This window comes from Orycteropus afer, unplaced genomic scaffold, assembly GCF_000298275.1.
Source record: "Orycteropus afer afer isolate SDZICR_OR568_19922 unplaced genomic scaffold, OryAfe1.0 scaffold00360, whole genome shotgun sequence".
Lineage (NCBI taxonomy): Eukaryota > Metazoa > Chordata > Mammalia > Tubulidentata > Orycteropodidae > Orycteropus > Orycteropus afer.
This window is the reverse complement of record NW_006921947.1, coordinates 3,070,149-3,082,697: the sequence shown is the minus strand read 5'-3', so window position 1 is coordinate 3,082,697 and position 12,549 is coordinate 3,070,149. Positions and strand designations below refer to the sequence as shown.

The 12,549-nt window shown below is 40.7% G+C and overlaps 2 protein-coding genes across 2 annotated transcripts in view; both read left to right on the top strand.

The window, feature by feature from the left end:
* Positions 1 to 7,224, top strand: part of PIR (pirin) — a 139,081-nt gene extending 131,857 nt beyond the window's left edge. The window contains exons 8-9 of the mRNA XM_007952835.2: positions 2,855 to 2,921; positions 7,112 to 7,224. Of these exons, the coding sequence (XP_007951026.1) occupies positions 2,855 to 2,921; positions 7,112 to 7,224 (180 nt within the window). The remainder of the gene's footprint in view (positions 1 to 2,854; positions 2,922 to 7,111) is intronic.
* A 1,057-nt stretch (positions 7,225 to 8,281) lies between these two features.
* Positions 8,282 to 12,549, top strand: part of VEGFD (vascular endothelial growth factor D) — a 44,016-nt gene continuing 39,748 nt past the window's right edge. The window contains exon 1 of the mRNA XM_007952846.1: positions 8,282 to 8,371. Within this exon, the coding sequence (XP_007951037.1) occupies positions 8,282 to 8,371 (90 nt within the window). The remainder of the gene's footprint in view (positions 8,372 to 12,549) is intronic.

The window sequence follows — 12,549 nt, the reverse complement described above, 5'->3', positions numbered from 1 at the left end:
TTTAACCGCCAGCCTTCTAATTAGCAATCAAGTGCCTTTAGGCACTACACTACCAGAGCTCCTATAGATATATGTAGATATTCATATATATGTAGAAATATATAAATATGTGATAGAATAGTCTTATCACCTATTAAAAATATGTTATATTATTAGAATGTGGTTGAACTTGTAAAAATTTTTGAAGGTTTTGTTTCAAAGTGCATAATCATTTTGGCATGGTGTAGTGTTTTGTTCTGAATTAGATAGGCCTAAGAAAAGCCTCTAAAGAAATACATAATGTTCCAATTATCTATTTCTAGGTAACAAATGATCCTAAAATTTGGTGGCTTAAAACAATGCTTCCTTATGTCTTACAGTTGTGGTGGAAGGTTCTGCTACAGGTCTCCCTGGGGTCACTCATGTGGCTTTATTCAGCTGGAAGGCTAGGAGCTGGGCTCAGTTGGGGCTGCTGTTTGGACGGATGTGCCTTAGTTCTGCTCTATATGGCCTCTCAAGCTGACTAGCTTGGGCTTCCTCACAAGATGGCCATCACAAGAGAGCGTTCCAAAAGGGAACATTTGCATGTGGGAGGAATTGGAGAGGAAGGGTGGAAAAGGGGAAGCTGTGGGATCGGAGAAGTCACCAATCAGTCAATCTGGCATGGTAACATATCTGGTCATTGAAATGAGGCCACAAAAAGGAAATGATGGAGCAGTCTAGTGGAGAAGTCAGTGATTCTGCAGCCAGATATATGATGGTGGGTCTGGGCCTGCTTCTGGTCAGCAGGGCCAGTAGTCAGAAAGAAGAAATGGATATAGCATGGAGGAGAATGAAGACAAGCTGGAACTTACCAACATCTCTCAGCCTGTCTGTCACTGCAACTAGCCACCACTACTTTCTGGGAACAGTGGCTGCTGTTCCTGTTCTACCTTCCAAATTCTTCTTTTGCCCAACTCTAATTCACAGGGAAGGGGATTCTTGGAAACATTCTCCCAGCTTAACCAAACTTCCATACCCAAGTCACCACATATAAATATATGTATCTAAATATTTACATAATTCACCCCTGTCAGAGTTACCATTATCTTCAATTCCAAATCAAAGCACCAATTTCTATGTAAGGTAATTTATTGAAAAGTTTATATATTTTTAGGATTTTGGCGTAATGATTAAGGCATTTGGCTGCTAACCAAAAGGTCAGTGGTTTGAACTCACCAGCTGCTCCACAGAAGAAAGATGGGGCAATCTGCTTCCATAAAGATTTACAGCCTTGGAAACCCGGTGGGGGTCACTATGAGTCAGAATCAACTCGACAGCTGTGAGTTTGGTTTGGCTTTTGATAAATAAAGGACTCTCTGAGTTATAACATGTCAGCTACTTAAAATATTTGAATCATTTCATATAATGAAATGAAATGAAGAGCTAATGGTCGTGGAACCTGAAATGCATTTGATTTTAAAACAATTCCCCAAACACGGACTTTCAAAGAAAATACGTTTTATTGTTCTTTTTAGCTTTTTAAATGAGCACATGTCTATGGTGGCAAAATTGAAAAATTAAAGAGAAAAGCAAAATGAAGAAAATAAAATTCACCTTAATTCTCGTCATTCAGAAATAACTAGTGATAACATTTGCATGTGTTCTTCTCTAACTTTTCCAATATATGATTTTTTCTTATTTTACTAAAAATTAGAATCTTTCTATATTTATCATTTGCCAACACTTTTAAAACTTACAGTACATTATGGACATTTTACTACATACTTAAGTGAGAAAATAAATTGTAACACTTGTATTTTTCATCCTATAAACATAGCATAATTATGTAACTAATCCCTCATTCTTGGAGAACTGTTGCCAGTGTCACAAATAGTGCTATAAATGGGCAAACTTTGTGTGAAACTGATTATTTTCTTATATCCTAGTCCCAAAACTGGCATCACTGGGTCAGAGCTCACCAGAAATACTGGGATTTTTGTGCCATATGGCCAAATTGTACTCTGGAAGTATTTACCAATTTAAAATCTCCCAAACAATATACCAAAGTGTATGTTTCCCTGTATCTGCACTAAGACTGGATATTAACATTTCTGAATTTTTTTTCCAGTTTCAAGCAAAAAAAAAAAAAAAATGAAATCCTTAATTCTAAACAGCTTTTAGAGACTTTAATATAATAGGACTCTTTTGGACAAAAATTGGCCAGAGCAGATGTCCTGTGGATACTGTTTTCACACAATTCTGTTGAGTTCAATACTTATGCGGCCCATTTTACATTAATGGTAATAAATGTCAAAGATAACACAATCTTATCTTGGGATATTTATAAATAATATTCCCTTTTAAAAAATTGTGTTGACAATGGGAAAGAAATATAGCAAACTTGCAAAAGCTGGAAGCTGTGTAAGGCAGAAACTTGTCAGAGAGGGAAAACTCAAATATTTCCCACTAATGGAGAAGTGGTAAGACTGCACCCTGTCAAAGGTGGCAAACTTGGAATACCTGGAAAGGCAGTCCCATTGAGTTCTGGATGTTATAGGTTTCACAATATAAACCCTACAAAAAAACCAATTTAATCATCTGGTTTGTCTTCAAGCTGCTTCCAGTTTAAGAGAATCCATGTAAAATCTCTTTCCTTTACTTTGAGAAGGTTAGTATTTTGGTGGTCTGGACTTATTTCAGTTCTCATTGCTACTGAAGCTCCTAAGGAATAAGCTGTTCCACACTGAATGTTGCACAGAAAATAGTGGTGGTATTTCCATCCTGAATTGGGAACATTGTCCAATTTGGCCAGCAGGTCAACTTCAAATGTTCCCCACTTGCTATTCAAAAAAGGAGCATGCTTATTGTTTGATGCTTTCTTCATTGACTTTAGGATCCTGACAGGAGCCACTTTGTCTTGATTGCTGGGGAGCCTTTAAAAGAACCAGTTGCCCAATATGGTAAGTCCCAAATCATGATGATGTTCTTGGTTATTTTCTTTCTCTTCGAAAGCAGTATACATGGAGATTGTGCTTGGAATTGTAGGCAAAACCAAAAAAAATAGCATTTTTGCATTATTTCATAGGGGGTTTCAACTTACAAAAACAGATTTTGCAGTATACTGGGGATTCGAATGTCATTTTCATCTACCAAAAATAACAGTAACTTCATTACTGTCCTTGTAGTCTATGGTATTTTTAGTGAACAACATGAGCCTCTTAGGAATAACATTTCTTTGAAAGTTTCTAAGATATTTAAGTAATTCTTTATTTATTCAAAAATGAATAGAGGTAACTGTGGGATGATAGAAATGGACTGCACTTGGAGACAGAAAATCCTGGCGTAAGTGATCACAGCAGTCATTTCAGTCCTTTTGAGTCTTGGCTTCCTTATAACATTGTTGTTTGAGTAAATGAGGAGCATCTGGAAGTACCTAGAACAATCCACATCATTAATTACTAAATGTAAAACATTCATTAAAATGCCATTACTTTGCCTTTCTTGGCATGAATTTCCAGGTACACAAAATGATATCAGAAAAAGACCGTGCTGATCATAAATTTCAAAAACACAGATTGATTTGAACATAGTCTTCTTTCGTGCTGCATTAACCACTTAAGGGAGAACATTCTATCATAGCCCACCTCCCTGCAGTATTTGACTTCCATCTTGCGTGTTTCCAGTTTCCACTCCAAAAGTTCATGGTTCTTGATCCTTTTATCTCGATTGACCAGCACCGGAGTAGTTAGTGCCTGCTTCTGGAAGAACCCTGCAGACAAGCCAATTCTGGTTTCTGCATAATCTTTATTAACAGTGATGAGAATTTAGGTGGCAAGAGGATGTGTGTCCTCCGCAAGTCCCTTCGAAGGTCCCTTCTCCAGGGCACCTCTTGGATTTATCGCTCATTCTGCAAATGAGGACTCTCATTCTTGATATATATAATCCAACTCTCCATCTCCAGATGAAATTCTCTCCTGAACCCCAGATCCCTATTTCCAACAACGTACCAGATACGTCCTCCAAGAAGCAATTTTACTGTCTCTAGCACCTCCCTCTGGAACTGTCTGGAACTGAATGCCGAGCTCCATCTCACAATAACCTGTATCCTGTAATTTAGCTACTCTTAACATTTCCATCAGGCCAGCTTCCCAGGCTCAGCACCTTCTCTACCCTAATGCTGGAGTCTGCTTTAAAAAGCACCAATCAGACCATGGTGTTCCCTAGTTAATCCTTCAGTGATTCCTGATCACCTGCAAACTTAGGTCCAAATGTCTTTTTATAGATGGCATTCAAAGCCCAGGGGGTTCTGACCTCTTCCTACAGATCAGATCCCCCTTCTTTCTCCCCCTTCAATTCCTCCTTCCAGCACGTTGCTCCTATTCTTCTTGCCTCCAGCATGCCATTGCTACAACTCCCTTTCCTTCAGCTATGCCTATTTGAACATCACCGCCACCGAGAGTCCCTTCCTGAGCCCCTGCCCTTCCCCTTTCCATACTGGCTCTATAGATTTTACATAATTTGATTGTTCCCAGGATCACACTGTTTTGTAATTATTTGTTTTCATATCTGTCTGTGTGATAGATTTGAGTTCCTTGAGGGAAGGGGCTCTGTCAAACATTTGTCTTTTATCTTTAGGACCCTTGCTGTCAAGTAATAATTAAATGTCTGACAATTAATACTTCCCTGGGCGATGCAAGCAGTTAAGAGCTTGGCTGCTAACACAAAGATTGGAGGTTTGAGTCCACTCAGAGGCATCTGAGAAGAAAGAGCACAGCCTTGAAAACCCTAGGATCACAGTTGAACCTTCACACACAGTGTCGCCATGAGCCAGAGTAGACTAGATGGCAACTTTTTTTCCCCAAATAAATACTTAATAGATGTGTGATGGAATGAATGGATGAATGTAGATGCCTTCTACAGACTTCCCCTTCCTCCCAGCATCCCTCTTATTCTCTGCAACCTCCCCAAACTCCTCAAAATCATCAAGGCATATCATCCTGTATTCTCCTTCTAGAATTTTAAACTAAAATGATTGCCAAATCTATGGTGTTACATTGACAATGGTTTAGAAAGTTGAAGGATTATTCCTCCTAAGTAACACCGTTAGAGCAGGGAAAGCCCTTCAGAGGAGGGACTTCCATGAAAGGAATATCAAGAACTTCTCCAGGTTGGTGGAAGAAAGTGTTGTTGGGACGTAGCCTCCTCCATTCATTTACATGTTGTCTGTGGCTGATTTTGCACTTCAACAGCACAGTTGAGTAGTTATAACAGACGTTGTATGGCCCACATAATCTTAAGTATTTACTATCTGGCCATTTACAGGCGGGAGAAAGATGTCTGCTTCCCTAAAGAAACCATTGGCAACTCTATGGGGTAGTTCTACTGTGTCTTACAGGGTCACTAAGAGTTGGAATCGACTCCACAGCAGGTTTGGGTTTGGTTGGCCCTTTACAGGAAAAATTTCCTGACTCTCAGAGAATCTTTTGAGAGCAATAGCAGCGCAGTGGTAGAATATCAGCTTCCATACAGGAGACCCAGGTTCGATTCCTGGCCAATGGACCTCACGCACAGCCAACACCTGTGTCAGTGGAGGACTGCGTGTTGCTCTGATGCTGAACAAGTCTCAGCGGAGCTTCTAAACGAAGATGGACTGGGAAGAAAGGCCTGGCCATCTAGTTCCGAAAATCAGCCAGGGGAAACCTTCTGGATCACAAGGGTCTGATGTGCAACCAGTCATGGAGACGGCACAGGACTGGTCGGTATTCTGCTCCATCATGCATGGGGTCGTTGTGAGTCAGGGGCTGTTTTGGTTACGTAGTGCCACTCTGACAGGTTGTTGTTGTTATGTGCCATCGAGTCAGACCCCTCCTTGGGTTTCTGAGGCAGTATCACTACGGAAGTAGATTGCCCAACCTTCCCTCTGAGGAATGGCTGGTGGATTTGAACCGCCAGCCTTCTGATTAGCGGTCAAGTGCCTTAGGCACTATGCTACCAGAGCTCTTACTCTGACAGGAATATGCCACAAATGAGATGGCTTTAACAAACAGGAGTTTATTCTCTTACAGTTTGGGAGGCTAGAAGTCTGAGTTCAAAATGCCACCTCTCGGGGCTGGGGAAAGGCCCCTTGATTTTGGGCGTCAGCTCTGCCACTGGCTCCTGGCCCACTGAAACCGGAGGCTTTCATCACTCAGGCAGCTGCTGGCTGCTGAGGCTGACAAACCCAAGGTCGACAAGTAAAAAGGCATAGTCCTGATGTTATCAAACCACACAACAGACCATTGATTCAAGTTCATTAAGAGTCCCAACATCGGCAGAGCATGGCAAGCTACTGAATAAAGACTCAGCTACATCTGGGGTTCAAGTGTGCCCAAAAGCTGGAGACCTTCCTCAAAGCTGCTGCTTCTATACTGGAAGCAGACCACATCCCTAAAGCAGCTACTTAGCTGCTCCAGTAGGTTCCACCATGGAGTTAATTATCAATCTCACTCTGAGGAATAACTACTTCCAGCTGCCCAGCCACTCAACCAGGCCCAGCCAAGTTGACATACAACCTTTACTACAGGGGCTAATTCAACAGCAACTTAGAACAACAGAGAAAAAACTGATGCTTTCTAGCTTGAAATGTTCGTAAATCTCCTGTTTCTTGTCAATGAGGTGGTGCTATTTAAAAAATGAAAAAGACTTAGAATCCTCATAATAACTATACAGCTTCATATGCTGCTTAGACACCAAGACTATGCTGAGATTTGACAATTCTTTATATCAATCAAAACAGTTCAATTCTTGACATCAGGTAATGCTATTAGAAAACAGCTACAGAAACGGATGTGATAGAACCAAACCTAAGCATATTTTGAACAAAGAGCTTGCCGTTGCCTCTGAGAAGCCTGCAATGGATGAGTGAGATGCAACTGCATTTGTTTATCCAAAGGTTGGTCTTTATCATTTAGAATGGTCCCTGGTCCTAGTCAAGAAACTTATCCTACAGTCCTCAGGGGTTAAACAGTGCAAAAGCAGCCTCTCATTGTTCAGATATGCTTGGATTTTTGCTTCAAATTAAGAGCTTCAGAGCTACTGTACCATTTCTAGTAGTAGAGAAAAATGTTATCATCTGAAACTTTCTGAATGTCTCTTTCTGCCCTTGCCCTAGGTCCATTTGTCATGAACACCAATGAAGAGATTTCTCAGGCCATTCTTGATTTCAGAAATGCAAAAAATGGATTTGAAAGGGCCAAAACCTGGAAATCAAAGATTGGAAACTAGCTAAGACCACAAGAGCTGATCTGGATGCTTTGTGTGGCGTCCATCTCTTCAGTACATTCAAGTTCCAAAGCTGACGTAGCTAATATTTCTAAAGAATTCCACACTAAAGTGATAACATGGTTTTTATAGCAAGGCACCTGGGATATTTCCTGGCACATACCAATAAATCTAATTGTTGCTTCTTTAAAAAAAAAATTAGTGTTCTTCATTTTGACCTGAAACATAGTTTCTGTTAAAAAAGAAATGACTGTGAACAGTGTGCATGTTTTTGCAAGCGTGTATGGAGGAGTTGGTTATTGTTGTGCATGTGTGGGCTTTTTAAGCTTACCTGATTGCTCTCTGGGTTTCCCTGGCAGTGACTGTGTCTGCCATCCGTTCCTGAGTAATGTGATGGCTACACAGCAGTCAAGACCATGTGCTGGGGTTTCAAGTTACAGGTTATCTGCTTTAAAATAACAGAAGGCCCAAGCGGTTGAGTCAGTTTTCAGACTGCCCCGCTATTGGTAGGAATGCAATAGGATCACAGCCAAGACTTGCCTGTGTTTTCTGCCAAAGCCTGTGTCAGATTTAAGACACATGCTTCTGCAAGCTTCCATGCAGGTTGTGAAAAAGTTTGAATCCCAAGTTGGCTTGGGGTTTTCTATCGTTCCGCGAACCTCAGTGGCCACTCTGCCTCCTTGCAAAGGAACGGGAAGGTGGGGCACAGGGTGGCGAGACGTTTTAAGTTGTTTGGACATGAAATGGATTGCGCGTGCTTCACAAATTCAGGTAGAACATCTATCTTCTTCTTGAGTATTTTTTGAGAGCATGAGAATCTTTCACATTTTTTTTTCTCTCTCTCTCTCGCCCTCTCCTCCCCTGACAAGATTATGCAAAAATATACCTTGTCTAAGTAAAGTCATTTCGTTGGATTTTGATCACAACTGACCATTTGTTTTTCCATGTGAAGTCTCTGGGTTTCAAACTTTCTTTCTGGAGAAGAGATGCCTTTTGAAGTGATTTCTCGATCGGCCTGATGTCAACTGCTTGCTAACCAGTGGATATTAAAATATTCAAGATGTACAGACAGTGGGAAGTGGTGAATATTTTCATAATGTCTTACCTGCAGCTGGTGCAGGGCTCCAGTTATGAACGTGGACCGGTTAAGGTAGGTGAGCACAATTTCCAATGGGATGAGGATTTATTTCTTTATTGGCTTATGTGGAGGACTGTGTTCCTTTGCCCCCACTATTTTTGAAATAACCTAAAAATGCAGAACACTTCTAGTAGTGGACAGGATAGATCTTGCGTTTGTTAGCAACTATTCTGTTTCTCATGCTTACGCTAGGATTCTTTCCCCGAGTGTTTGAAAATGCCGTGGGTTTGTTTCTTTGAACGGGTATTAGACCATAAACATTCTGGATCCTCTCAGGTGCAGATACATCCCCCTCTACTGTATGTGTTTGGGGTTTTTGTCCTATATGCAAATCGCACAGTAGTTTTCTAATGAAGCACTTTGTGGCCCTTATGTCTAGGTCTTTTGTGAGCAGGAAAGGTTTATTTATTTAGTTTATTTCTTCTGAAAACCCCAAATTATAGTGCTTTGCTACAGACGTTTTCTGTTTCGCAAATTACTCATTGCCATCATCTAGAAAAACGTTTCTCGGATGTTTTCTTTTGATTTTTGAAACACAGGTAAAATTGAACAGTAATCAAATCCAGCATTGTTTGATTCTCTTAGCAAACGTCAGGTAGAGCCCAATGAATTGAGAGTAACACAAAAGAAAGACATGAGCTGGAATGTTACTGCTGAAGCCGTATTTTGCCCCATGTTATGACTTTCATAGATTGTATTAAGTTCATTATAAAGCTTTTTATTGTGTAAATGATTCAGATACATTTTGACTCAAGTGGTGCTAAGTCATTGATTTAGGATGTCTGGCTGAGAGCAGACAAGCAAATATGGACTTGGGTGTTTGTAGCTGTTGTTAAGATATGCATTCTCAACGGGAGTGATAGCGCCACTAATGGGGGGAAATTGGCACTTGCCATGGGGAATTTTGTTTTACTTGTTTTATGTCTAAAGCATAGATGTACATAAAGTCCATAAACAGATACACATACAGTATATGTTTGATATTCAAATTTTATGGCGAGGCAGCTGGGGGGAAATGACTAAAAGGGCTTGTGGGGGAGGAGAGACTGATAACGAAAAGGACTGAACCACATGGTGTTAGGGGTAGAGTGGCCTTACCTGGCAGTCCACACCTTTCGAACTTTTAAATTCCAAACATACATGGGAGAATTTAGTTATTCACGCCACACCTTGCTCTCACCTGCCTCGCTATTGGCGCTCAATGCCCAATTGTAGGTGAAAGGGAAGCCAATTTTGAACATAGGTAACAGGAGGAAAAACTCTGACTTGTTTGAAGCAAATATGATTTTCCAGGTTGGTCAGCATTTTTTTTTTTTAAGTCCACAAAAGCCAGGAATTTGTTAGATGTGATGGATTCAAGGAGTTTTAAAATGTTTCTATTTTACTGTTTAAAAATGTCAATTTACTGAGTGGTACAATCAGTGCCCATGGGAACAGCAATCAGGAAATCAAACGACGTAGTACACTAGGCAAATCAGCTGCCAAAGACCTCTTTGAAAGTGTTAAAAAGCCAAAATGTTTCGAGGACAAAAGTGTGCCTTGACCCCAAGCCATGGTATTTTCAATCTCATCGTATGTCTGTGAAAGTTGGGCAATGAATAAGGAAGACCTCAGAAGAATTGATGCATTTGAATTATGGTGTTGGCGAAGAATATTGAATATAACACGGACTGCTAGAAAACAAACAAATCTGTCTTAGAAGAAGGACAGCCAGAATGCTCCTTAAAAGTGAGGATAGTGACTTCATCTCTGGCATTTTGGTCATGTTATCGGGAGGGATCATTCTCTGAAGAAAACCGTAGTGGTTGGTAAAGTAGAGGGTCAGCAAAAAAGAGAGAGAGACCCTCAATGAGGTAGATTGATACGGTGGCTGAATGGGCTCAAACACAGCAATGGTTGTGAGGATGGCGCAGGACTGGGCAGTATTTTCTTCTGTTGGACATAAGGTCACTATGAGTCCGAACTGGCTAAACAGCACCTAACAACCACAAGAGAAGAAACTCTGAATTGTTGGAGATCAGTAGTATTCTTTAGATTGATCAGCTCTTTTAAAGAGCATAACCACCAAGAATGCTTTGGAAGTCTTGGGCAGAGTAAAGCTTTAAGTGTTTCCAATTTATTTGTAAAATATCAATCTATTTGATGAGGCAATGGAGGGAAGCAGTTGCATATGCATATGAGGGAAAACAAACCCTTCCATATGGAAGAGTCAGCATTCTGTGTTTAGTAATACTATTAGGGATTTTTTTGTCCAGATACATCAGAAACTCATTAACAAGTGAAGCCATGTCTACTGAGCTTATAGCACCCCAGCCCTCAGTCTTCTTTTCCAATGTGATGGGAAGTGTTGCCTGTAGTTTAACAGAAGTCTTGGCATAGATGTGAGTGGGTGGGGAGGCATAGTGAGGTATATCATATTGTTTATACTTTTCCCTTCTCTCTACCTTTCTCTAAAAAGATAGCTAAAAAGAAATATGCTTCTTAATTTTAACATTCTTTTATTTATATTGAAAACATATGTAGGAGGGTAATGATTTAGGACATTGAAATTTTAATATTATTTTGTGCTTTTGAAGATGAAAAGTGTTTTTTAGAATACATTTTCAGGGTCTTCCTCAACCCCCCACTCTTCTAATCATCTTTTTCTAGAATTTTCCAGAGATGTCAATTCTCTCCCCAAAGTGCTCTTCCCTCACCGTCCTGACTTTCTAGCCTCAAACATCGTCCTGGTTTTCACCTTATAGTAACGTTGCTCCTGGTACAGTTATATGAACCTGTGAACATTTTCCTGCAGCAACCACACAAACAGCTACTAGTGCCCTGGGCGATAGCACTTAATGGCATCCGAGTGTAAGGCATCCTACTGTCATTAGGATGGCACTTAACCATTTGTGCTTGGAAGGATGGCTGCTTGGGGCTAGCAGTGCATGGAAGGTGTGAACTGAGGCAAATCTGTTTGAAAACCTCAGCTTGAATCCATTGTTTGTCCTGTTTAGCTGTTAAGTGTCTCAGTCTAAGCAGAATAGTTTTCTTCTAGAAATAAGGTGAACTTACTGCCTGGCTTAGCTTAGTGGCATAGTGGGTAAGGCACTTGGCTGCTAACCAGAAGGTCATGGATTCAAATCCACCAGCTGCTCTCTGGGAGGAAGATGAGGCAATCTACTTCTGTAAAGATTTACAGCCTTGGAAACCCTATGGGGGTTGCTATGAGTCAGAATTGACTTGATGGCAGTGGGTGTTTTTTCAGCTCACTAATAAAATTAGATGGGCTCAAGTATAGCAGGGATTGTGGGGCTGGCGCGGGATAGGGCAGTGTTTGGTTCTGCTGTGCATGGGGTCGCTATGAGTCGGAAACGACTCGACGGCACTTAACAACAACAACAGCAACAATAAAATTAGATCAACTGACTAGATGTGGGATTTATTTTTGTTTCTCCTTCTTCCAGCTTTTATATATTTTTATACAATTGAGACAGTCATACACAGTGGCACAGCCTGTGCACTGCACAACTCTAGGAAGCCCCATCCACATAGACTCAAGTCTGTATGTGACAGCCCTGAGACAATACTGTAGACACTTGAGGCGTTTGGTAAATAAATACCCGCAACTTCACAGTCCTGCACTTCACATTGACCTTATGGTCAGCACTATTCCTGGGTGATTTCAGAAATCTTGTTGCTAGGAATCTTAGTCTCTTTAAGTCACTAAGGGAAGCCAGACTTTGTCATCTTTTCAAAGTCACTGATGCAGATATATTGATATAGTGATATGACTCCAGGTCATGGAAGGCTTCCCCAACCCTTTTCTGGGAAAATAGGTTTCATTCTTCATCATCATCCTCCTACACCACCTTTTATCCACCCTCTTTGTTAACTTCATTGGTGGAAGACTTGCTAAGTGTGGGAGTCATTCAACCTCTAAGACAAAGCTAAGACTGGGATAATTCCAAGATCCACAAGAATGTACAGGGTTACCACGTAGCTCACAAGACGTCATTACCTTTGTCGCTCGCCAAACTTCACCTTATTTCCACTTGCAAAGTCAAATGGCCCAACAATCTCTTGTCCACTTTTCTATCAGGCACAGTCCTGGGCGCAAAAGACATAGGAATATTTTTCATTAATTTCTTCTTCCTATTTGATCTGTTAGCTAAATGTGTTGAATTAAATGCTTCTATACATGAATCTCT